A 25137-nucleotide genomic window follows, 5' to 3' on the forward strand; every position below is an offset into this window, starting at 1 on the left:
ACAAATTAGACTCTTTCTGGACAGAAATTGGGCTCTTCAAATACTTTCTGAGGTAAAACTTCTCCCATGCCTGTTATTTTTTAATTTTCAGTTGCTCCTTCTAGGGATGTATTCTTACAGGGTCTTATTTTACAACTATAGGTGTGTTTTAAGGAGACTGCTTACCAATCTAGCCTACAGCTCTGACCCAGTGTCTATTGGGGGGGCCTACTGGACCTCTGAATTTAGTCTACAGCTCCCTGCCACCCCACCCCACCCCACCTATAACAGAGTCTATCTCTTGACTCTTATGTTGCCATGTGCTCCAAATGCAGCATTTCCATGGAGGAGGAATATAATTCAAAACTAGCCAGTGGACCAGCCTCCCATCAGGAGCTGAAGGATACTGAATTACCCTTCAAAGTGACACTGGTGACTATGGTTCATGTAATTTCACTACATCTGTAGTGATAGTACGGGTTTGAGGCCTCACTTAGAGCAACTGCTGAGAGGGTGGGCCTTTCCTAATAAGAGGGGGAACCTGGGAAAATCAAATAAAAGGACCAATCCAGAGGACTGGGCAGGGACTACACTCACAGCCAGCAGCAGAGGGAGAGAAAGCTTTTTCTTTAATTTAATCACCCCAGTGAACATCCCCCTCCCCTCCAGCTCTGGTAGGAGATATAAGAACATCCATTTTTGGTATGGATATTAATGTTATCTTTTTAGTTAAGAGATGCATAATACCGTAAGATTTCTGAACATATTCTTAGAGCTGATCTTTTTAAATGGTTATGTGAACTCTCTTTAAAGCAGTATTAAGGTGGCGCAACTACAGGCGACCAGCTCTTCCCTACCGGTTCACCCTCCCTTTCTCCTCAATCCCTGCTGTGCCTCTCACCGTGCAAGATCCTCGTCGAAAGAATCCATCCGGAGGTTGACTTGGGTTTCCCGAGTGATGGAAAAGGAGGACTTGCCAGTGGCCAGGCTCTCTGTGCGTGTGCTCAGCTTCTCTCTGCCATCAGAGGCCTTTCGTGAAGGAGCAGCAGTAGCAGCAGCACTCTTGTCTTGGCTGGCTTTGTAAGTGGTCACTCGGAAATTCTTCTCTGGAATGAAGCCTCTGTGACCAGCTTCTGCTCTCTTGGCCGCCTGCCTCTCCTCTTTCTTAGACTGCTCGGCATAGGATTCCTCCTCCATCTCCTCAGCTTTTCTCTGTTTCTCTTTGGCTGCAGGCAGAAATACTAGGCCTTCCCACTTGCCTGTCCGATCTTCCTCCTGGTTTTTGCTGGAAGCAGACACTGTCTTGGACAGGAACTTGGGCTCATCCTCCTCATCCTCCTCAAAGTTGGATTCCTTCCGCCCTTTGCCCTTAGCTTTCTTTTCTGGTTCATCCACCTCCTCTTTGCCATAGTGGCTCTCCTTGTGGAATTCTGCCATCTTCTTCTCAAAGTCATCGCGGAGCTTATAGCGCTTTGGGGACTGACTGCCACGATAGACCTTTTCTGGGTCAGCTTTGGAGGCATAAGGATCAGATTTGGTCTTACCATCCGCTAACCCCATCTCTGAGAAGCTTCCCTTCTCTTTCATTTTTTCCTTATCTGCATTCATCAGTTTCTGCTCTTTATCTTTCCCATTCTCAGACTTTTGTTCTTCCAAGTACCTGTTTTAGAAAGAGAGAGAAACACCGTTCAGGGATGTGCTCCCCTCAACATTCTGATTAAGCAGCTTTTAGAAGGCCTCTGAGCTACTCATCTGAAGTGACTGTTTCATTTAGGTTCTTCTGTCTTTGAATTATTTCTACATAAGTCTATCCACAATAGGTCTTGGAATGTGGACACACAGAGCTTAGTATTACCAATTAAATGGTACTTTTGAACCTACTTGCCACAGCTGGAAGAGGGGGAAATATGTAAAAGATCTTACCCAACCTGTGCATTCACTTACAAACCTGTTTTTGGAGAATTAACCCATCAATATTTTCACCTTGGACTGCTGTGCTTTTAATGTGCTTTTACACATTGGAAATAAAAGCCTCAAAAGCTACTTCAAATTTTTGAAGGCAAATCTCCTAGGAATGCTATAAATAATTCAAAAAACACAAATAAAAGCAAAAAGGTTAACGGGAAAATACTTCATTGGTTGGAAGGAACACGAATACTCAGCAAATATTGTCAAGACTGGCAATCCCACAACGAAGACCAACAAGGATGGTGACCAGTGTCAGTCTAAACTACCTGGCTAGAAAGGGGCTTAGCTGAAGCTACAGGTGGATTTCAAAGCCACCTTTGTGATGAATGACACAAGTCAGTCTGAAAAACCACTCTGGAGCATCTGAAAACATCATCCTTCCTTCTTAAAGGCATTGTTGAAGAGGCATACATTTACCAGGCTCAACTAGAGAGTAGAAAGTAATACCCCTTGTAGTAATGGTGCTTGGGACCCCACAGAAGATGCTATTTCCAAGAAAATCAAGCCACTCTCCTGCCTAAAGTGTATGCCAATTGTCATCCTAGCTACTCTAGATTGCTCAACTTTCACCGGATACACCTCAGCTTTTGAACGGATGGCATCAACATTTGCTGGAAAGTCAGCCAACCAGTGGATTTCAAGAATGACAAAAATGGTGCCCACTCTTAACAAGCCTTGTCAAGCATTTTGGAAAACAGGTTCTTGGTTCCTAAGATATGAAGCAGTGGTGCCAAGGAATCTGACCGGGGGTGGGTGGGGGGGTGGAGAGAAGAGAAAGTGTGTGTGTGCGCGTGTGTGTACGGACGCACAAGTCCTGCATAAGACCTGGCACCTCAGCATCTAGCAATAGCTCATGAGCAGCTGGAGCCAGCACCTACACATTCTGAAACCTCCCACTTCTAGAACGGTTTGAGGAAACATGTTCTCCACAAGGTGTATGAAAGGTGACAGAAACCCCACACAATTTTATTTCTGCAGTTTTCCTTTGAAGCACTTAGGTGCAAGTTAGGAGAACTGGCCAACACCAATCTTTTTCCTCCCTTCTTTTTAAAAAGCCACATATATTACGGCATAAAGTAATAATGGATTCATTTGTTTTAGGCAGTGACCTTCACAATTTTCCGAACAGGGGCCACCTTGAAGGCTTCTTGCCAATGTGACCGCCATTTCCCACTGTGCTGACCTCCATGCAGCATTGCACTTCTCTCCGTGCTGGGAGGGCCCTCTCTTAAGTGATCTATGGGGGAAGTGCTGGGAAGGGCGACACTTCCCAGCACCCTGCACAGGCCTTCCCAAAGTGGCTCAGCTCCTCTTCAAGGAATCCCATCAACACTGCACTAGGGGTATCGGTACCCAGGAGGACTGTGCCGAGTGAGATGCTTGGGCCAAAGCTGCGCAGGAGTCCCACCGACCATTAGTCAGGGAGCTGCACTTCCGCCACTGGCTCCCAGGCCTTAAAAAGGAAGAGCACTGATTGGAGGTATTTTTACTGATTAGGCATGTTTTTTTGGGATGCTTTTGTATATTTCTGTGTCAGGGATTATTCAGAGTTAGCCGTTTGGGGGCTCTCTTGGGAAGACAGAGATCTATGTTGTGGGACAAAGAGCAGAATAGAAATGTAAATAAATCAAACATTTAATACAAACCAGCTATATGCTATGGGAAATAAGTAGTCACTAATATTTCAAAAACAGAATATTAGGCAGCAGTCAAGACTTCATCCGGGAGCTCACTCTGATGCTACATAAAATGCATTTAATCCAAATGCATTTGGTGGCTCAAGGAGCTCTTCTCTTGCTAGGAGGGCCCAAGCTCCATTCCATGGGGACAGCTGCATTTTGAAGAATTGGCTCTTCTCCTCTTCTAAGACAGCAAACCCTGAGAGCATGCAGGGGTCCAATTCAGCCTTCTGTCTAGCAACCACCAGCAGGCAGCTGCCTCAGGAATGTGAGGTGGAGCAGAATGCGATGGTGAGCTCCAGCCCAACCCCTCCCATCACCTGGCAGTCAGGCATGCACCTCTGGCTACCAAGGGCTAATAGCCACACCCAAACTTATCTTCCAAACATTTATCTAATCGCATTTTTAGAAGTCATTGATATGAGGTGCCTCACAGGGGTGTGTCTCTACGGGAAGAGTGAGCCACTCACTTCACCCACGCAAAGCTAAACCAGTTATGTACACCATGGAAGGGCTGATGATCCCTAAATCTGGGTTGCCCTGCACTCTGTCTCTCATGAAACAAGATCTGCTTGGGAATGGAGCCTTTTCAGAAGAAGGATCTCTCCAGGAAGGCCCACTAAGCTATTCAATTGTCTTCCTTCCGCCAGCTGGTCGAAGCTTAACAAAAATTATTTCACTACTAAGGCTTTTAAATGACGATTGGCTGCTGTTGTACAGGTTTGTATTTGTCATATTTTTAAAAGTGTATTTACTTTACACTATTTTTGTTGTTCTTATCACAACTGGCTATTTTTTAGATCTTGTGTGCATCCCTGAACAATTTCACTTTAGAAAAGCAGTCCAGAACGACTGTAATTAATTGAATTAATTAATATAGTAATTAATTCCATAGGTCAATGATAGCTTGCAAGAAAGCAGCCTGCTCTTTATTATTTTGACAGCAGATGAGCCCAAACATTTTGGTGAGCCTAAAGTAAGCCTTTTAGATCAGTTTTTTAGATCAAAGATTAATCAAAGCAGAGGCCAAGCTATCGACCAGCAAGTCAGTCAAGCAGCAATAAACCAAATGCAGGAATCAAGACAACTTGCCTCTTAGAGAAGGCTGCCCCCATTTCCTCCTTCTGAGAAGAAGCCCCATACATAGAACTGATTGTGGTGGGGCTTTTGCACACGGGGCTCTTCCTCGTTGGGCTCAGGCCTGCTAAGCTATGCTCAAACTGATGTGAGCCTGTTTGGAAGGAGCTGCCACTCTGCAGAGCTGAGCCCAGCTGTGCAGGGTTGGAAGCCGTTGGACTGGGCTTCTGAAGTGGACTTGGCCTGGGGGAACGACGCCTCACAACAACAGACTGAAGAGGGCTCTTGAGCGCTGGGCTGCGCTCCTTTGGACTCAACTCGGACACAGCAGAGGCCCTGGATGCTGAACTCGTGCCGTAAGTGCCCACGTCTTGCCAGGGCTTTGATCCCTCCGAGGATTTGGCATCCTGGGCAGTTCCTCCCGAGAAGGGCTGTTCCTTGGCATCATCGCCTTGGTTGTCCCCAGCAGCCTGAGACCCCCGGGCATCCTTGGAAGAGGACTTCTTTTCCTTCAGTGACCGACGCTTGGAAGACTCCGCTCTACTGTGATTAGAGGAGGACCGAGAGGACGACGATCTCCTCGACCGGTCAGACGACGACTTGTCAGAATTTCTAGAATGGCTTCTAGACCTTGGAGACGGAGACCTCCTCTTGGGTGACCGAGAACGGGAGCGGCCCCTACGAGGGCTATAGGACTGCCGGTAGTTTTGCCAGTTGGACCTGTAATTTCCATAGCCGCCTCGGTTATACTGGCCCCATGGGTAGAACCCTCTATTCCTTCCACGGAAATAATAAGGCCTCCGATACCCTCTGTTATGCCCTCGGAAATCCCGGTTCTGGTATATTCGTGGGTGGTTTCTCTCCCTGTTGTGAGATGGAGAATAGGATCTCGAACGGGACCTAGAACTAAGAAGGGGAGAAAAAGATATTTGGAAAAGGTTACACACAGTCTTGCTGCCATCTGACTGCAATAGAACAGCTTTAACCTGCCTTCATGATGGTGTGCAGGAATTCTCTTTGCCCACCTCCAGCTTCTCTCCATCTCCCTGTGATGAGAATGCACTTCCTGAAGAACAACCCTCCCTGTGCCAAAAGGTTATCCCCAGGCCATACGGATGGATGAAAAAAACTGCTACGGTCAGTACTGGAATTTACCTAACCACTGCATGTGCACACAGGCACTGAGGAACGGAGCCCTTGCCTCCAAAGGATCACCCGCAAAGGGCCACTTTCCAGAGCTCCGACTGGGCCAGTGGGCAAGCCTGACCCCATGCAGCAGAGGGCATTGTAGCTTTAAACTATCTGCTTTAGCTATAGTAACAATCCAGGAAAGGTGAAACTTTGCAGTTGAAACTTACAGGTTGTCAGGTAAAATGGGATGTCGAGGGAAGAGAAAACTCTTCCCCCTCGCCACTGGGATTGGGGGTGGGGGAGACTTCAGAGAAGAAATGGGAGAACTGGTCAGAAACTATTCTTCATTCCTCCAAAAGAGTTATATGCCAAGCACATAAAAGCACTGCCAAAGCCTTCGTTTTCTGCCAGAGTGCATTGTTCACCAGAACAGTCCCTTTTCAAAGAGGCAGACTGGGCACTTGCTTGCCTTTTTACCAAACAAGAGGGAGAGAGGCCAGCGCAAGTGGGGACAGCCATTTCAAGCATATGGTGCACAAAGGATCCCCTGTAGGTGGGAGCTAGAAGTTGCCGTTCTCGAGGTAAGTTCCCTTTGTATGATGAAAGCCGAGTACCACCGGATGCTCTTGGAAAAGGGCCCAGCTTGCCATGGGGGCTGGAAAATGGGCTCCAACTCATGTGCTCTTTCACGGAGTTGCAGCCCTTCCCTTCAACATCCAACAGAAGGCCCCACATTGCCTCTCTTAACCGAGGGAGTGGGGAGAGAGCCCTCACATCCCAGAAAGCCACCACATGTCCCAATCACTGCTCTGACTGGCGTGAAACAAAGACACTTGGCCAGTGAGGAGCTAAGTGGAAGGATGAACTGCATTTGCAGGCAAGAGCCATATCTGGTAGGGGGTGAAACAAAGAGCCATTGCCACCTCGCTTCCTGAGCACAGCTGTCTCCTCCTCCTCCGGCAAGCAGAGAACAGAGCAACTTACCTCCGATACGGTTTCATTCGCAAACAGTTTCAGCCACATGAGAGAGAAAAGACAGGCACACCGCCTGATGCCAGCAGCAACAATGAGCCAATTAAGAGGCCTCCCGAAAGCGCTAACCAGCCTGTGCAGAACCAGTCCCCAGGCGGCCCCTGCATTTCGTTACCAACGACTGCTGAGGGACCTGCTGCCTACTCCTTCCAAAAGCCAACCTGCCATTTTAAAGGCACGGCGCAGGAGCAGCTTCCCTTCCAACCTCTGTGGAGGCTGCTCGTGCGAAATCACCGGAAACGACATACACAGAAATGTGGTGAGAAGAGGTCGGTGGGAGCAACCCACTCGCTCCTGGCCAAGGCAGGAGTGGGGCTACACAACCAGCAGCAAGCTTTAGTCCCACACGTGGGCTCAGGCCATTCCACACATGGTGAAAGGTGTACTACTACTACTACTACTACTACTACTACTACTACTACTGCCCTCAAAGCGGGGGGAGGCTGACTCAAGTAAGAGTAGAGGAAAGGGAGGGACAACCAGCTATCAGGGCTGCAGCTTCCTGCTACAAGGTTCTGGCCCACAAGCCTATCATCATCAAGACACGGCCTCTGTGAGCTCACTAAACTCTTGCCAGATGATCTGAATGCACCAGCCTCTTCCATGTTGCTTCTCTAGCCAAGTCACTCACAAAACCATCGCTTCTCCAACAGCTGCCCAGAGTCAAGAATATGTTGCCCACTGGGCTCCGTCTCTATTTGCCACGGCTCCCTGAATGCAGCCGGATATTCCCAACCTACAGGTTGCCCTTCCTAATGCTTTGGCCCTCTGTAAGGAGATCTTTGGCACTCTGGCTCCTCTCTTCCATCCTGGCGTTCTCCTCTCCGCCCACATTTTACTATGGCCTTTCCATGTCTTTTTAAAAACACACACATTATTAACTGTCACTTGTGCTTCTAGTCTCACAAGCAGAATTTTTGCAGTTCCTTTACTTTAAACAGGTAACTACTAGTGATCTATTGTGTCTAAATACATTAACTAATTGGAGAAGAATGCGTTTCAGAAGAGCAAAGCACTGTCACACTCTTTCTCTACAGGATGTGCCAGCAAATGGTTCCCTGGGATCATTCAGAACTGGTTCTCTTTTTATTTAAGAGTCCAGACTTAGAGAACCAAATTGGAAGAATAGACAAGATTTATCCCCTCTACTATGATTCAGTGTGAGGAGAATATTCTCTCTTTGGAATTTGCTTACTAACTCTACCACACCAGTTTTGCCATATGCTCTCAGTAATGGATCAAGATCAGCAATCTTTTCTACCAGAGACCCCGTTGTTCGTTTTTCATTTAGGTTTTAAATGTGTATATGTGTGTGTGCATGCACACACCACAAACTTACGGGCCTGAAGATTTTGCTGTCAAATTTCATAGGTGCTTGCAGTAGATTGGTTTTAACAAGGAAAAAATACATCAGTCTATTCTCTGCTACCTACTATAAAAAGCTAGGTAATCATGATATTAATCACAAGAACCTCAGTCTTAACACAAAATCTAAGCACAAGCACAGCGCCAAAAAATATTCCCTCTGCTCACCTCCCACTACAGTTTATAGCATTCCTTAAAATCAGAATAATGCTAGAAATGGGCCAGTGGTTCAGAACCTGTGCCAAAAGCTCCCTCCAAATAAAACTAATGTATTGAAAGATCCTTCCCAAAGGGATCAAGACAAAGAACTAAAAGCACAGGGCTAAAACAGCTACTCTTTACGTGGCTCAGCAAGAGCCATTTTGATGAAGAGGTTACAAAAATAGAACTGCTTGTCAGACAACAACAAAAGCAATGACTTAAGATGGAAAAATATTTAAAACAATATGGAATTTAGCAAAAGGCTTTCCACAGAACACCGATGTGCGCACACTCCTTTTTCATACAAAAAACTCAGCGTATGACCATCCTGTTAAGATCACCAAAGGCACTTACCTGAGCCTGCGTTTTCTTGACCGTGAAACAGACCGGGACCGGGACCGGGACTTTGAGAAAGATCGGGACCGAGACCGTGATCCAGATCTTGAATGAGAGGAACGGGACCCTGATTTCGATTTATTGGTTTTTGACATCTTTGATACTCTTTTCACTTACACCTGTCAACACAGATTAAAAACACAATGAATTGTTCTCCGGTTACTCTCCTTGGACGTTCTGAGAGTGCAAAGAACAGTGAATTTCTCTTCCCGCCCCACCTCAATCTCTCTCTCTCTCTCTCTCCCTCCCTCCCTCCAAGAAATGAGCTCTCTCGGTCACCATCCAAGACAGGTGACTCCCCCCCGCCACTGGAATAACACTTACACACTTGCTAACCCTCAGAATGAAGGGCTGGCTCTCCAAAAGGCCTTGCTGCTGGTACACCAAGCTATACCCTTGTTACAAGCAAGCAGCCACTAGAGACAAAGTTAACTGAAACACAAGCTATGTTATTTTAGAAATACACCCAAAGGAAACAATGACCAAGAATGACTTTGGCATAAATGAGCAGAAAATAGTAAGACCTCTCACATGAGCCCACTTAGAAAAATGCAAATTGCTTCTTTCCATTGAAAATCCAGCTTGTGGCTGCAAAATAGACCCAGTGTTTTTGTTTTAAAAGACCACAAACTGCTGCCAATGAGAAGCAAATCTATTTCTTCACAACCAAAGTCTTCAGGTCTTAAGTGAAGAAAAAAATTCTCTTATTTTACTGGTTTTACAAAATGCTGCAAAGTGAACACAAAGCTCTTGGAAAACTAAGAAAAACAACTCATTGCAAAGTTATTTGTTTGCTGCAAGCATAAGCCTTACTTGGAATTTTTGTCTGTTTTCGAAACTGGCCTTGAACACAACAAAACAGTTCCTGGCACAGTGTTCATTCCCCATCTCCTAACCGACAGAGTTCTAATCCAGGCTAGCAAGAAGAAAGAGTTGCCCTGCACGCTCAGCTCAGTTTTAAAACGGAACAGGGAAGGCACATTCCTCCCGTAATCCTGAGGGAAGGGCCAGAAAGCTCCCCCTCCATTCCTGCCCCAGAAGCCAACACCTGGCCTGGCCCATCATCACTTGCCCTGCACAAAGAGCACACGGAAGCAAGCACAAGTTCTTCTGTGCAGCAAAGCACTCTGACTTCCCTCCTCACAGTCACCCCCTTAACTGGGAGTAATTTTGCTTCTTGGAAAGCAAACAAAAACCAGGATGTCTGTCTCTGTCAGGGCAGCCTCTCCCCCATACACACCCATTATACATCCCAAGCAATTAAAAGGGGAGATTCAGGACCATGACTGGGACTTCCAGATGGTGTGGTGGTAGCAGCCAGAGTTAACCCTTTCCCCTCTTCCCACCTCTGCACACGAGCTTGTGCTTCAGAGTCAGACAGGTTCTGAGCAGTCAAGAAGCCCGAGAAGACTTCAGTCTCTGATGACATTTACTCAACAGGATACAAATGTGGGGAAGGCAGAAAAGATCATCAAAACAAACTGCCCAAAGTACATCTCCAGGGTTTCTAAGCACACGCACACGGTTTCAATCCTTCCTGCACAATTACCAGAAAAACCCACTACGCATACAAATGCATGCCATTGCGCCATCATCCGTTTTGTATTACAGATTCCCAAGCAGAGCAAGCAATGTGGAGAGCAATAGGGATGGGCCTGGACCGGTCCGGAGCTGGGTGGTCCGGTCCGGGGGTGGGGGGTACCTTTAAGAGCGGCAGGAGGGTTTACTTACCCCTCCCGCCGCTTTCCTGCTTGGCGCCCGTAATCCTCTGTGTAATTGGGGCGGCAGGACACCTCCCTGCCGCCCCTTCCCCGACGTTACTTGCAAAAAAACCCAGCAGTCCTTGGCATGCGCGCTCGTCTCTGTGACGTGTTTGGCGTCACAGTTGGCGGTTCCGTGCACACCCCGATAGAGCAACCCGAGGACATTCTATCACGACTGAGAACTAGTCTGAAGCGGGAGCCTCGAATTCAAACCCAACATTTCACGTTCCTTTAGGTGGACCAGACATCCTTTCTCAACTGTGCTGCAAAGATACTTATGGCTGCTGCATCTTGTGCTGAACAGTGTTGAACAGAAGGATACCACCACAGTACTATGAAAAGGAAACCTATTGCTAGTTACACTTCTGTTCAACTTGGTTGATTGTAAGAGCTTGACCTCTTAAAATCTCTTTTCTTCAAAACAACGTACAAGATGTAGAGTCCAGATTTTGGGGATTCCCCCCCCCCCTTTACATTCATATTGCACTCTTCCTCCAAGGAGCCCAGAACGGTGTACATAGTTAAGTTTCTCCTTTCCTGGATGTTCACAGCCTGAGTCACTTCAGGCGGCCTCTTGTTTCCTGCTGCCTCACCACGTCTACAGCCACTCCAGCCATTTCTTCAGAAAGAGAGCCAAGGTTTGCAATTCACACTTGGCAGCAGACGAACGGCTCAGGTGCTCCTTGACTTGCAGCACCACCCCTTAAATAATTTAGGAAGACACAAACCCTTGTAATGGTTTGGCTAGAGTAACACAATGATTCAAGAGGGTCCTCTGCAAAGTCCCCAATTCAAATTTCACCTCAGCCACAGACTCACTAGAAGGCCGTAAACAAGCCAATAGTCTCAGACCTCGTCCATCTGCTATACAGGGATAAATTAAATAACACTGACCTACCTCACAAGGTTGTCGTAAGGATTACTGGGATAGAATACCAGACCTTCCCCAAATTTCCCAAGTACCCGCAGTCTGGCTTCGTTTTTTAAAGAATGTCCAATAGCCTATAAACATGTCATAATGGAGTTTGTGTGTGGCTATGCATCTTAGCACACAATGTTTTGTGCCTTAACACAAAAGTCACTTAAAAATTTAACACCCCATTCTTCTTTGGAAATCCAAACTTATTTCATGGGATAATTATTTATTTCAAATTATTTATTTCATGGGATAATTATTTATTTCAAACAGCTGAAAGGAAAACCAAAGGCATTCCAGGAAATTTCTGCCAAACAAACAAAAAGAAGGAGCTAGGGAGGTTTTGAGCAAAGCTAGGGCTAGCTAGAATGTACTAACTGGGAAACAGGCAACTCAAAGTGTCCTCACAAAAGTGACTTTGTGGCAGCCAATGTTCAAGCACCAGAAATAGTCCCACTGTGTATTCAGAATATTGCTTATACGAGTGTTCATACTGTAGCAGGGGAGAGGATCTCCTGCTTCGAGCACATTTTCAGAAGTCTTGCAAGGAAGCATAATTTGGCTAAGACTGGGATTCGGGGTTAGGGCTTGTGGATCCAACTCAGGCCCCTCCTACCTCCCCCCCCCACCCCGCCATTCAAGAATGGCAATTATATTAAGGTGTTTTAAATTATGTTGTAAACCACCCAGAGGACCCTGATGGGTCAAGAGGCAGAATATCCATTTTCTTAAAAATCAGCATGTATGGAAATTATGCAGCCAACACGCACACTAGGGTGATGCCCTCTGCAAGCCTACCTTACTTGAAAGTAGCTTCTGCTTTCACAAAACTCAAGGATCATCCGGCACTGTTGTCTCCTCCACAGATCTGCAAGACAGAAGCAATTGCTGGTACTGCAATCCTCTCACAGGCTGCCATTCAGAATAACTGCTATGCTTTGAAACAAGTTGTGAAGGGTGGGTGGGCAGTCCATCCCCCGCTCAGAACCACTGCTCCAGCTTGGGCCCTATGCACACACAGACCGACCTCGCTTGCATGCATGATCTTCTTACTTAATGCCGTCCATCACAATAACTGACTGCAGGGAGAGCACACCACCAGAAGTTAAAAGCATAAACTATGGACAGTTAAACATTCAGGCAGTTGCCCGACACTGGTGCTCTTATCAGAAGGTCCCAGAAATTAACAGTTATTTTTGACCCACTAAGCCCCAGAGCCTCCAAGTTTTAGGAGACACCCTGAATTAAAGAGAAAGGTAGACTAGAATCACACTGGGCTGCCATGCTTCAATTATCACACAATAGCTAAAACAAACAGAGGTCTAGCCCCACGTGACTTATACTGGCACGCTAAAAAATTAATCCAGAATTTGCTGAGTCACTCGCCTCCAAAGTCCTGACAACAAGAGGGTAAACTCAACTAAGGATACTCAGCCTCAATTCTGCCCACTGAGGGTTCTGTCTGAACCCCGAGCTGGGAGGGCCGAGTTCTGGGAAGCCTCTAGGAGAATTTTTGCACTTTTATAGTCAAAAATTCCCTGCCTCCCTCTCCTTCTCTTTTCTTCCTCCACGGAGAGGGTGGTGAGGTTGCATGGAGCCTGGTGGGGGCATGCAGAGGGCTTTGCCAGAGCGCATGAGATCGTGGGAGACAGCCTCTGAACACGAACTCCCTACATCAGACAGATACTGCTGGCAAATACAGAGGCTCCACTCAGCCAGCATGAGTAGAAGCTACCATCACACTTCTTTTCCCCACAATGTCCAGATTCTCCTTTTCAAAGAGTCTGAAAATGTCAGTCATCCAATGATGAAAGTTCAGATGCTTCCAATTTTAACTCATGCTCTAAAGAGGATGGAAATTGCAAGTTGAGGTGTCCATCTGAACCATATAAGCTGTAAAGGTTTTGTAGCAGTGTTCCCTCTAACAGAGATTCCCAGATGTTATTGACTACAATTCCCAGAATCCCCAGCCAAAGGCCACTGCAGCTGAGGATGCTGAGAACTGTAGTGAACAACATCTGGGAATCCCTGTTAGAGGGAACCGTGCTTTGTAGTTTCATAGATCACACTGCTTTATAGAGTTGGAAATGAGGATTCATGAACCCACGCTTTGCCTTGGTCCTTTAGCTGGGCATTAGGCTGGGAATGGATGCATCATCCAGACAGAAATTCAACAGGTGCAGCTCCCCAATCTGTTGCTAGATAGCCCTCCATGAATTTCTGTCTGGAATCCCTGGATGCATCTCTACAAGGCACAGTGTTTTCCCCAATACCAGCTATATAGTGAGTGTCCAGACAAATTCAAGAGGTCTCCAATCCAGCCACAATAACTTTCTACAGATATGGTTAATGGTTTTCTGTCCAATGCAACTCGATAAAGCAGTTCTTTCCCCAAATGCTATGTACTATGTAAGAGAGATCCCTGCCTACAACCTTGGAGAAGCCACTGCCAGTCTGTGTAGACAATACTGAGCTAGATGGACCAATGGTCTGACTCAGTATATGGTAGCTTCCTATGTACTATAGCAGGGCTTTAAGCCTTTACTCGTGAATAAACCTCACCTTTACTCGAGTAAACCACATGCCAATGATCAAGACACAACCTTGCATCTATCCAAGTAGATAGGCTTTGAGTAGACCTGAACATATGGGTAACTCCTCAGCCTTACCTACCTTATTTGCAAGTAGGTCTACCCTTGAGAAAGGATGAAAGGCTTACTTGTAAGGGTGCAGCCCTACTCACAAGCAGACCCTCCACATTACCCACAAGGGGTAAGGATGTAAGGTCTCCTATTGGTAGGGCTAAAAGCCTACTCTGAATAAGAAGGGAAAGTCTGCTCACAAGCAAGGATGCAAAGTTTTCTTGGGAACAAGACTGTGGGTCCACTCATGAGTTAGGGCATGTGGTCTACTTGCAAGTAAGAGTGCCAGTAGTGCATGCACCCACTCATGACTATGTGGGTGCATGGAGCCTCACTGCTAAAGCACCATGAAGTGTGGTTTGCAGAGAGTCTCGATACAGATAAACCTCTTCACTTGCTAATGGCCACTTCAGCTTAATGGAAACTGGCTCTTAAATACGGAGGCTAAACCGAGAATGGCAACATGGAAAAACAGAGGTTTTGCAGGGCCGTGCTGGTCATCTCTCACAAACGATGCAGAAGTGATACTTCTGAGAAGCATAGGAGAATCTGTTCTGCAGCCTCTCACTCTGGCTAGAGTTTGGGGGAGGAGAGGCACCAAAGGGCCAGAGCGAGAGTGCTTGTGCTGGGCGAGAGTAGCCGCCTGCCAAATGTCTAGTTGCCCCTGTTTTATCATCAGGCAACTACAATCTAGGCCAGGGCTGCTCAACTTTGGCCCTCCAGCAGTTTTTGGACTACAACTCCCATAGTCCCCAGCCACAATGGTCAATAGCCAGGGATTATGGGAGTTGTGGGCCAACATCTGCAGGAGGGCCGAAGTTGAGCAGCCCTGCAATCGAGAGATTACCTTTCTGAGGGTAATGGGGGTCTTCCCCCCTCTCCCCCCCCAAAAAAAAGAAAATCTTGCTTATGAAAACTGCAGTCCTAAACACACTTCCTAGGAAGTTCTACAGAACTCAGTGGGGCTTTCTTCTGGGTAAACAGGGGATGTGAAGACATCAGGACAAAGCAGTGGGGAGGAAGAAATACCAGAATAGTGCAGACCAAAAGGCTATCGACTTGGATCCTCTGCCTACCCCCCTGCCCGCATCAGGTCACCCAAGGCAGGCCACAGGGTGCCACAACTGGAGAGCAGCTGCGCCCAGAAAGGCAGCAGCAGCAGCCGCCGGTGGACAATGAACGCCAAAGGACTTCCTGCCTGAGAGAGCCGAGGTGAGGACCACGAGCTGCCCAGTCCCAAGCACGCATACTCAGAGTCAGTCTCTCAGAGCTCAAGGGGACTTGCTCTCTAGTAAGCCTGTTTAGGAGTGTAGCCGTAGCCTGCTTGGCCTGGGGAAGAGGTATAACCTCGACTCCAAACATGGCAGTCAGATCAAGACCCCGTCAAGGCATTGGCAAAAGGACAGGACACAAAATGGATGCTCAACAGGAATACCAGATTCACAGCATTACCTGGCTTCATTTCAGAGGCAACTACTCGCATATACCACAAACAAGACCGCAATCTAACACACACCAGAGCAATCAGAGCCATACAATAAAGGCACAGAGGCCAATAAATCTAAGAAGAGCCAAAAGGAATACGTGTTTTTATTGTCCCTTTAAAAACTGGCAAGGATGAAGCCAGTCAGACCTCGGGGTGGGGTGGAGTTCCACAATCTGGTTGCTGTTGCTGAGAAAGCCCTGCCTCCTGCCTCATCCTCAGGATAAGAGGACACAGAGCAGTGTCCAGTGAGAAACGCAGCCAGTAGGCAGGTCCATATGGGGGAAGGCAGTCCTTCAAGTACCTGGTCCCAAGCCATATGGAGCCTGAGAGGCAACAAGCAGCACCTTGAATTGTACCTGCAAACAGCAGAAGCCCAGGGAGATCAAGCAGCACTGGAGTCGTGTGCTGGTCCCAGAGAGCCCGGAGTCAAACCAGCAAGTGCCACTACTGCAGCCATCAGCCCTACACCTCTTTACCCAACCCAAGTCTCAAGGCACAACTAGTAGAGAGGAGCTTGCTAAATGAGGTTGTTTTGCAATCTAGTAGAAATTCATGTGATTTGCAAAAAGGGTGATATTTATTAGGCATGATGCTATTACAAATGATTGTTATGTGTTCTGTTTATTCAATTAAAAAACAACAAAAACAGTAGAGGGGCTGCTCCATGTCTCTCTTCTCCTCCCCACAAAGGTAAGACTGTAAAGAAAAAAAGATTTTACATAGGGTGCTTTTTGTCCACAAATCAATTCAGCTGCATGCCATAATATAAAGTTATCAATACAAGTTGCAAAAAGAGTTTGGTTTTGTTGCTTTTTGGGGGACACTTTGTGTTGACGTGGCAAATGTCAGATTCAGCCAGCCCAAGTCATCAGCTTTGCCTTCCTGCTGCTATAGCCACGACCAAAGCCATCTACAACTTTAATTTTATACTGCTTTTTAAACCCAAGAGGGAAAAACATCTTTTGTTCAATACAATGAAGCCCAGAGGTCCCTCACCAGCAGGCAATGCTGCTCCTCCTCCGTGCATTCGATCAATCCACCTGGGCTTTTGAAAACAAGAAGTCACCACCTGTTCCAACAGATCTGCTGAGTACCCAGTCTCAAAGGATATCTTAATTGTCTTGCTCCTGGAAACTCCCTGTTTATTATCTCCTCACCTGACACTCAGCAGCAATAACACACAGCGCAAAGTTTATGGCTATGTTTTATCACTTCCCTCATGAGACCTATGTCACTTCTGGACAGGAGACAAATGAAAGCCTGCAGTATTTAGCCACTGGAAATTTAGAAAAGGCACACGCACCCCACCAGCTACAGCAGGCTTGCTCATTCGACAAGCGCAGCCTCCCCTTACAAACAGATCTGGCATGCACGTTTCCCCCTCAAGTTACAAGCCCCAAGTGGATTTAGTTCCCTTTTAAACAGATTTTTATCTTTCTCAGGACAAGATGAGCCTGCACAAAAGGGCCAGGTTCCACTTGAACCAAGATGGAACTAGACTGCAGGTGCTTAAAATAAAAAAGGCCACAGAGCAGCTTTTAAAGTGGAGGCTGCGGGATAGCTGGCAGGAGCTGGGCGGTATCCAGTTGTGCAAATGCCGTCCCTTAAGGTATGAGGGTGTAAATGCTTCAGATAAACCAGAAGGGGACAGAGTAGAACCAGGTAAAGAGCAAACAGGAGGATGTGCTAGCTGGTCAAAGAGATCAAGTGGTCATAAGAAAGATAGCACACACCAGGTACAAGATTCAGCATATAGGTGCTTAGTCAGAAGCCTCCGAGCCAAGATGGGCAAGCTGGAGTGCTTGATTGCTAAAGAAAACATATAACACGACCAGAGTCCTTCACAGAAACTCTGTGGGTGGCAATACAAGGCCTGAAAGGAAATGTTCTGCTACGAATGTGCTATGGCCCTCCTGGGAGTTGCAGAAGGAAACCAGGGAGGCGTCAAGGAGAGGCAGGGCTGTAATAATGGGTGACTTTAATTACTCACACATAGCCTGGGTAAATTCACATTCAAGTAACAACAAAGAGGCCAAATTTTTAAATATACAGAACGACTGTGCCCTAGAACAGTTGGCCATGGAACCAACCAGAGAGAAGGCGGCCTTGGACTTAATCCTGAGTGGTGCACAGGCCCTGATTGGGGACCAGTGGTTAGGAATAAATGGACAGTTCTCTAAAGGGAGGAGAGTAAGAAGTGAGGTCCCCCAGGGATCTGTACTCAGACCAGTGCTGCTGCTTATTATTATTATTATTCATTCAATTTCTATACTGCCCTTCCAAAAATGGCTCAGGGTGGTTTACAAAGAGAAATAAACAAATAAGATGGCTCCCTGTCCCCAAAGGGCTCACATTCTAAAAAGAAACATAAGACACACACCAGCAACAGTCACTGGAAGTACTGTGCTGGGGGTGGATAGGGCCAGTTACTCTCCCCCTGCTAAATAAAGGGAATCACCACGGTAAAAGGTGCCTCTTTGTCCAGTTAGCAGGGGTGGGAAATTTTTAATTTATAAATTTTTAATTTATAAATGATCCAGAAATTGGGATAAGCAGTGAGGTGGTTAAATTTGCAGATGACACTAAACTATTTGGGCAGTGAAATCCACAACAGATTGTGAGGAGCTCCAAAAGGATATCTCCAAAGTGGGGGAGTGGGCAACAAAATGGCAGATGAGTTTCGATGTTAGCAAGTGTAAAGTGATGCATATTGGAGCGATTCACAGGCTTGAGGACCACGGGTTCAGCAACATGGAAGCGGCAAGACTGGGAATGGGACCGGAAAGGACAGAAGACCACGCATAGCTGGGTTGGGACTAGTGCCACAGTTAGGCAGTGTTCTTCACGGTAAGGCCCGAGGGCCAGTGGAGGCCCCCATCATCAAGCCCCTTCATTAATCGTTTATGAGGCCCATGTGACGCTTCAGCCAAAGCTTCGGTGCCAGCACAGTCCCCCCGGCACCATGAGGAGACAGCCACCATTCTCACCGCAATGCTGTGCCTTGCCCAGCACAGGGGGCTCCTTCAAGGGGAATGGAGCCCTCTTGAGCCCTGCAACATCTTGGAAGGCACGCACATAATGCTGAGAAGTGTGGCCCTTCCCAGCACTTGCCCTGTAGTGTGTTTTGGAGAGGGCTCTGTCTCACCTAAAGGCCTTCCCAGCACTGGGCGAAGGTCAGCACTATGGGAAATGGCTCTTACACTGAGGGGTTTTTTGCCCAAGTGGCCCCTGCTTGAAAAACAGTGAAGATCACTGCCTTAGAGGCTTCAGCAAGGACTTCAAAGGTCACTGCCAGGAAGCGGAGAAGGGGCTGCTGAGGGCACAGCCTACTTCCTGTAAGACTGCCAAGTCAACCCGCTTTGAAATCTTTTTTTTTAAAACTGTTTACACCAGGTTACTTGCCAACTCCCAATTGCCAACTCCTTCTCTCTTTTCCCTTTCTCTCAGTGCTCTTCAGAGAGAACCCCTTTCCCTCCTGACAGAGAGAAAGGAAAACTCCCTTTGGGGCTCGTGAGTGCCCAGTGGGTGTTTGCTTGCTGATTCTGCCCAATGGAATATTTAGGCTTTGAAAGACTGTCTCATACATCCTACCTATAGTGGCAGACATCCCAACTGGAGCACTTATCTGTGCATGGTGGGGAAAGGCAATTTATCTCGGGGCAGACTTTCAGGAGGCAGAGATGAGGAAGCCCTCTCTATACACAATTCTTAATCTGGATATCCGACAGTAATGTTTGTGTTAATGCTGGGCAGCATCCAGACTGCTTAGCCATACAGGGGGAGAAGAACTGGTCCTGTGGTAAAGTTGTGCCCTCGAGTTGGTGCCAACTCCTGGCGACTACAGAGCCATGTGGTTTTCTTGTCCTCTTTCCCCAGCACAGTCTACTCTGGTTTGCATTTGGATGGGTGACTACATAAGGCATCCATAGTTCAGAGATAGAGTATCTTATGAAGAGGGGAGCTGGTCTTGTGAACCTCTTTGGAAACCCTCCTCTGAATGCCTCTGCCAAGGTGAGGCAGGTAGCTGTTAGGAAGAGGGTCTTTTTGGTGGTTGCACCCCACTTATAGAATAGCCTTCCCAGTGAGGTTTGCCTGGCTTCATCACTTTGTTCTTTTAGATGCCAGGTAAAGGCCTTTTTGTTCACTCAGCCCTTTTACATTTAAGTTTGTATTTTTAAACATGATTTTTAAACTGATTGTAAATGAGTTTTTTTAATTGCTTTGTATTTATTTAAAGTTTCTTATATACTGCCTGCTCCAAAGACTCTAGGTGCTGAACAACAACAATACCAGTAACAAATAAATAAATAAAGTTCAAATACCTGGAGAAACAGGTAGGTCTTAAGAAGGGCCTTAAAAGCAATTAAGGAAGGGGCTGAATGAATGGGGTGGGGGAGGTGTTCCAGAGAAGGCTCTCCTACAGGCCCCGGCCCCACGCACTACACCAGGGCCTGGGACACTAAGGAGGGCCAGCTGAGAAGACCTCACAGGACAGGATACAAATGGCCGAGAGAAACGATCCGGAGATATACAGGTGCTAAGCCCAAAAGGGCTCTGTAGGCGAGAACCAGAACTTTGAAGTGGACCCAGAAGCGAACAGGCAACCAGTACAGCGACCATAAAAGAGGTGTGAATACCAAATCTATGGCCACCCATGAGGAGGCGGGCTGCTATATTCTGGACCAGCTGAAGCTTCCGAATTGTTTTCAAAGGCAACCCTAGGTAGAGCACATTACAGCAGTCAAGAAATATGCCGCAGACTAGCACTTGGTAGGGTTGCAATGAAGGCCTTGGAAACGATATCAGATGCTGTGACACGTCTATACCTACAAAGATTAGAATCGTTCGGACCATGGAGCTTCCCATGAGACTCCATGGATGCGAAAGCTGGGTTTGGATCCCATGGACAGCCAAGAAAAGGAACCAATGGATCCTAGAACAAATCAATCCAGGATTTTCACTCAAGGCACACGTGGCTCAAACTATCATACTTTGGACACATGATGTGAAGGCCCAGCTCCCCTGGGAAGTCCATAATGCTGGGGAAAGTGGAAGGAAGGAGGACGGCCGGCAGCCGGGGGGTCATGGACTCAATGAGGCCACCACTGAGAGGCCTTCGAGGCCCCGTGGAAGCCAGATCCGCCTGGAGGGAGTCCATCTCTGTGGTCGCTCAGAGTCGACACCACCTTGAGGCACCTCATCAGCCCGCTTCGGTCCTCACAGGAGCCCGTGAAGGCCCCTTTCGGAGCCCCAGCCCAGGGTGGCGCGCGCCGCCCCCGCAGAACCTCCGCTCGCCCCTTCCCGCCACGCTGGGAAACAAGCGCCTCCGAGAAGGGCGAGGAGACATTTCAGAGGCGGCGTTGGTGGCGCCGCCGCCGCCGCTCAGTCTCCCGCCTTGCGCTCTTCCCCGACTCCGAAGGAAGCGAGCGCGGCGGCGGCAGCAGCAGCAGCAGAGGCCGAAGCCGCCGAGGAGGAGGAGGAGGAGGGCGGAGCGGGGGGGGAGGGGAGGAGGGCAGCCAGGCGGGCCCCCAGGGAAGCAAGGGCAGCCCTCGCCCCCCCCGCCCGCGTCCCTCCTCCCCCCCTCCCGCCCCCGCGAGAAAGCGAAGCCCAGCATCGGGGCACGGCGGGGGCCTCCTCCTCCCCCCCCGTCCCTCTCCTCGAGGCGGCGGCGGCGGCGCTTCCGGCTCTCGCCGCCCAGGAGGCCGCGGCGGCCGCTGCCCGCGACCGAGCCCCGCCCCCCGCAGCCCCCCCGGGGAGCCTCCCCTCCAGGCGCCCGCCCTCTGGAGACCACCTCGGCGGGGCGGCCCCTTCGCCCTCCTCGGCCCAGCCGGGGGCCTCCGCGAGCGGGCCGGGCCGGGCCTGCTGCTGCGCTCCCTCCTCCGCCGCCGCCGCCGCCCAGAGGCCTCCTCGGCGGTCCCGCTCCTCCCTCAGGGCCGCTCGCTCGTCTCCTCGCGCTCTCCAAGGAGCCTCCCGCGGGCGGGTGGGGGGGCCGGGCGGGCAGACTCACCGCCGGGGCGGGCGGGCGCGGCCTGCTTCTTTTCGCTCCGAGGCGCGGCGCGGCCAGTCCACGGCGGCACCACAAGCAGGAGGCGGAGGCAGCGGCGGAAGCAGGCCTAGAGCGGTGCGCGCGCGGCGCCCACGAGGCCCAAGGGAGAGGTAGTTCTTCCGGCCCGCCCAGCTCGCTCGCCTCCACGAAGAGCCCCGAGCTGGAAACTACCACTCCCGGCGTGCCACGGTAGAGCTCGTGGTCGGTTCACAATTTCGCCCCACGCTTCCTAGCGCCGTCTCCCTCCGCGAGGGCCGCCGTGAAGCCTGATGGGAGGAGAGTCGTCCTCTGGCTGCCGCTGCTGTGGGCAGGCCTGGGCCGCGGGGCGGAGGGACCACAACTCCCAGGGGGCGCCTCGGCCAGGGACAGACATGATTGGGTCTGCTGCGTGCTCGGAGGAAGGAGGGGTGTCAGTCGCGGGCAGAGGCGCTCTTCTCACCCCCGGACTTCGAGGCCGCAGTCCGGGGCCTCCACGGCCCCTGCCCCCCTCCCCGCCCCCAGTCTGTCCTGGGTGGTGCGGAGCATAATGATGCTTAACGGGAGGGGGCCTCCGAAGGCCCTGAGGTCCAGGTTCCAAAATTACCCAGTTGCACCTGGGGTGTGTGTGTGTGTGTGTGTGTGGTGTCAGGATCCCCCCCCCCAAAAAAAACCAGGGCCGCCGTGTTTAAATAAGTTTGTTTAACTTATTTAAACAGAACAAAATAAGTTTAAATAAAAGAGTTGGAGGAGGGAGTTGAAGGGGATGCTCATCAGATTAGTAGACTGCAGGAAGTGGGGTGGGCTGGCAAACACTTCAGGAGACAAGATCCAGCTCCAGTCTCATCTGGACAGGTTCAAATATTGGGCAGAGAAACAAAGTTCCACAGAGACAAGTGGGATGACCTACACCAGGTAAGAAACCCAAAGGCAGAAGTAGGTGGGAGGACGCGTGAAAGGAGCTTCCTAGGTGTCTCAGGGGACAATATGTTGAATGTGAGCCAGTAGCCTGATGAGGCCCTGCTAAAAAAAGCGCATACAATCCTAGGCTGCATGAACAGAAGACCAGGAGAAGAACTAATCATTCCACTCTCTTCTGTGCTGGTCAAACCACCATTCTGGGCCCCACATTTTAAGAAGGGTGTTGATAAACTGGAAGGAAGGGGTTCAGAGGAGAGCAGCAGTGAGGGGTCTGGAAAGCAGGTCCTGTGAGAAACAGTTAAGAACATAAGGACAGCCTGGCTGCTGTTTCAGGCCCCAGGAGGCCCATCTAGTCCAGCATCCTGTTTCACACAGTGGCCCACCAGGTGCCTCTGGGGAGCCCACAGGCAAGAAGTGAGGGCGTGCCTTCTCTCCTGCTGCTGTGGCTCCTCTCCTGCAACTGGGATCGAGAGGCATCCTGCCTCTGAGGTTGGAGGTGGCCCACAGCCACCAGATAAGTAGCCACTGATAGACCTGTCCACCATGAATCTGTCTAAGCCTCTTTTAAAGCCTTCCAAGCTGGTGGCCATCACCACATCCCACAGCAAGGAATTCCACAGATTAATTATGTGCTGTATGAAGAAGTTGAAGGGCCTGTGCGTGTTTAGCCTGGGAAGAGAAGACTCAAGAGATGAGTGCTGTCTTCCCATTTCTGAAGGGCTGTCTCATCAGAGAGGGAGCCCGCTTGTCCTCTGTTGCTGCTGAGAGCAAAACTAGAAGCCAAGAGTGGACATTGCAAGGGAGCAGGTCCAGGTGAGACATGCGGAAGAGTCTCCTGACGGTGACAGTCGAACAGCTTGCCTCATGCAGTGGCCGGCTCTCCTTCTCTGGAGGTTTCCAAGCAGAGGCCGGAGAAGCATCCGTCAGGGTGGCTGTAGCAGGTTCCCCGCGCTGAACAGAGGGTTGGGCTAGAAGACCTATTCCAGCCCCATTGTTTCAAACTGCACTGAGAACCTTTTTGTTGTTGAAAAGCAGTGTGTGTGTGTTTGTGTGTGAATATAGATAATAAAACTCTGGTTATGTCAAACTGAAATCTAAATATAACTGAAGTGATACCTAGTTTTAATCTTAATCTGGTTTAAATGTTGTTGTTTTTTAATTTTAATTATTATCTGTGTTTGCTTTTCATGTAAACTGCCCTGAAGCCAGAATGTAACCCGCGCTCAGCTTTTCGGAAATTATTCCACTGAGTCTATTTGCTAGCAATAAATTCTGCTTTTTCTCAACGACTGGTGTCAATTTCTCACTTTGAACCCGGAGGATTCTGCTACACAACCATCCCTTCATGCAGCCTGCTTTTCTGCCCTACCCCTCGCCAGTGTTGGGTTTCTGTTGCCTTCTTGTCTTGGAGATTAGCTGTTGGCAGGATGAGATGATGTCCTACTTTAAATGCCAGGAGTCACCAGCTCTTTTGAACAGAAATAAAGTTTTTAAACACTCCCCCTGTTTCGGACACTGCTTTGGGGGAGCCAACATGACATTTCTGTGAAATTGTCTAGGAAACCTGCAGAGGTTTTCTGCTGCAAGATCCTGCTCGGTCCCATTCCAAGGAGCAGCAAACTGCTGGGAGGACGGAGTGGCAGCCACAGCAGCGCCACACTAGTCTCTGCCCAAGGAGCAGGAGGGGCTTGGAGCGGTGCTTGGGGGACTTTGCCTGCCTGCAGCCAGTTGAAGGCGCAGGCAGCTTAACAGCAGGTGCGTGTGTGTTGGGGGGACGCACCTCTTTCTGGACTGCACCCCTTCAGAGGGCAGGTGTGTGCAGGAGCTGCTGGACTGCAGGTTCCTCCATTCGTGCAGACTGCAGGAAGGAAGGCTATGCATAGCGGGAGCTCGGGCATTCTAGTTAGGACTCTCTTGGCACAAGTGATGACTCCTGGTGGCCACAGAGCCGTGTGGTTGTCTTTGGTAGAATACAGGAGGGGTTTCCCATTGCCATCTCCCCTGCAGTATGAGATGAGGCCTTTTAGCATCTTCCTATATTGCTGCTGCCCAATATAGTACCAGCGGGGATTCGAACCAGCAACCTTCTGCTTGTTAGTCAAGCATTTCCCCCCCCCCGTGCCACTTAAGGTGGCTCTGTGTTCAAATCCGCCCACATTGCGGGGGCTGTTTTCAGGTGTGAGTATAGTTTGAACATCCTCCTGGTGAGCCACAAGCCAGCTGCCGGCTGCAGGTTCAAGAACAGGCGTCTGGCCGCTGCTCTTCTGATCCCTCCAAGGCCCCCTTGACAAAGAGGCCGTTGCTTCCCAAGCCAAGGGGTTTTGCCCAGGACTGGGCCGTCTTCCAGTCCATTAAGCCTTGATGGCTCTGAGGAATTGCTCTCGCCTTTGGGGTGGGCCAAGAAGTGTCGGCTGGGTGAACCTGCCAACAGATTTTGCAGGCGCAGAGCTGGCTAGAGACCGGGGCGGGGGGGGGGTTGGAGGCGAGGATGAAGTCCTCTTGATCAAAGACCCAAACGGGGATGTGAGGAGGGAGACTGCTGGAAACAGGTGAGGCCTC

At 49.2% G+C, this 25137-nt stretch overlaps 1 protein-coding gene and 1 long non-coding RNA gene across 5 annotated transcripts in view; one reads left to right on the plus strand and one right to left on the minus strand.

Annotated features, from left to right (window-relative positions):
• THRAP3 (thyroid hormone receptor associated protein 3) overlaps positions 1-21796 on the minus strand; it is a 33758-nt gene extending 11962 nt beyond the window's left edge. For 2 of the 4 annotated variants that reach the window (XM_053267342.1, XM_053267340.1), the window contains exons 1-5: positions 21643-21796; positions 12306-12375; positions 8787-8947; positions 4719-5609; positions 881-1639 (exon numbers count right to left, since the gene is read on the minus strand). In XM_053267342.1, coding sequence (XP_053123317.1) covers positions 881-1639; positions 4719-5609; positions 8787-8923 — 1787 coding nt within the window. In that variant the 5' untranslated portion in view covers positions 8924-8947; positions 12306-12375; positions 21643-21796. The remainder of the gene's footprint in view (positions 1-880; positions 1640-4718; positions 5610-8786; positions 8948-12305; positions 12376-21642) is intronic. The other 2 variants (XM_053267341.1, XM_053267343.1) reach the window with 2 other exon arrangements.
• LOC128332718 (uncharacterized) lies at positions 21719-23867 on the plus strand. The gene is made up of 2 exons (XR_008310732.1): positions 21719-22572; positions 23297-23867. It is a non-coding gene; the product is annotated as an uncharacterized LOC128332718 (long non-coding RNA).
• The last annotated feature ends 1270 nt before the right edge of the window (positions 23868-25137 follow it).

Source organism: Hemicordylus capensis, chromosome 7, assembly GCF_027244095.1.
Source record: "Hemicordylus capensis ecotype Gifberg chromosome 7, rHemCap1.1.pri, whole genome shotgun sequence".
NCBI lineage: Eukaryota > Metazoa > Chordata > Lepidosauria > Squamata > Cordylidae > Hemicordylus > Hemicordylus capensis.